At 33.2% G+C, this 1,056-nt stretch overlaps 1 protein-coding gene across 1 annotated transcript in view; it reads left to right on the top strand.

Annotated features, from left to right (window-relative positions):
• Positions 1-861, top strand: part of LOC105001418 (kelch-like protein 4) — a 9,634-nt gene extending 8,773 nt beyond the window's left edge. Inside the window, exons 3-4 of the mRNA XM_010857673.1 lie at positions 445-657; positions 810-861. Of these exons, the coding sequence (XP_010855975.1) occupies positions 445-657; positions 810-825 (229 nt within the window). The 3' untranslated portion in view covers positions 826-861. The remainder of the gene's footprint in view (positions 1-444; positions 658-809) is intronic.
• Positions 862-1,056: the final 195 nt, after the last annotated feature.

Raw genomic sequence — 1,056 nt, 5'->3', positions numbered from 1 at the left:
ACAAATGTTTTTTACACTAAATAAAATAGTTCACTAAAGCAATAGAGAGTTTAATGCTAGGCAATTAAATCTAGCTAAAATTGTAAGGTTCCTGGATTTGGGTTTTGGAAAGATCTTACCATCTTTAAAAATGTTCAGCTTTATTGTGGTTTAGTAGACAAATACTACCAATGCTTTTGTTATCTCTTTCCTTTCTCTGTAGTTTATTTCCCATATAAACCTTTAATCTATTATATAAAAGAAACTTTCAAAAAAATTATGAAGCAGGTAGGCTTGGGGTAAGGTAGACTTTAACAAATGCCTTCACAAATTCAGGCCTTTTGCTATAAAATCCTGAGGGAGTAGAATACACAGTTAAATGCTGTGTGTGGTGTATTTTCACTTTCATTCTATGCACAAATATACACACACACACACACACACATACTTCTGTCTTTATTCTAGGCTATATGCTATTGGTGGACGTGATGGAAGTTCCTGCCTCAAATCTATGGAATATTTTGACCCACACACTAACAGATGGAGTCTGTGTGCTCCAATGTCCAAAAGACGTGGAGGTGTAGGAGTTGCAACATACAATGGATTTTTATATGTGGTTGGGGGTCATGATGCCCCTGCTTCTAACCATTGCTCCAGACTTTCTGCCTGTGTCGAACGGTAAAATATTTTTATTTATTCATTATTTATTCCGTTATTTGTTTTTTTTCAGAAATGAGAAGGATTTTTAAGCTGCCAAAATGTAGTCTTCCAAATAAGTGTTAATTCTTTCAGAGGTTTAATTTTTTTTTTAACTTTATCCTTACTCCTAGGCTCAAAATATTTTGAAGAAATCTTGCATATGCATTCCAGATTCATCATGAGAAGTGTATGAAAAGAATACATTGTTTTATCATTTAATAGTCACTCTATAAAGTGAGACAGAAGTAAGAATAAATGTATTTTTATTACAAGCTATATCACTCAACTATTCACTGGCTCAAATCACAACTTCACTGTTTCAAAAACTGAATCAGTTCTCTAAGAAAAAAGGCTTCAGTTCAGTTCAGTTCAGTCACT

Source organism: Bison bison, unplaced genomic scaffold (genome assembly GCF_000754665.1).
Source record: "Bison bison bison isolate TAMUID 2011002044 unplaced genomic scaffold, Bison_UMD1.0 scf7180017854930, whole genome shotgun sequence".
Classification (NCBI taxonomy): domain Eukaryota; kingdom Metazoa; phylum Chordata; class Mammalia; order Artiodactyla; family Bovidae; genus Bison; species Bison bison.
The sequence above is the reverse complement of the archived record's forward strand: the minus strand, read 5'-3'. Positions and strand labels throughout refer to the sequence as shown.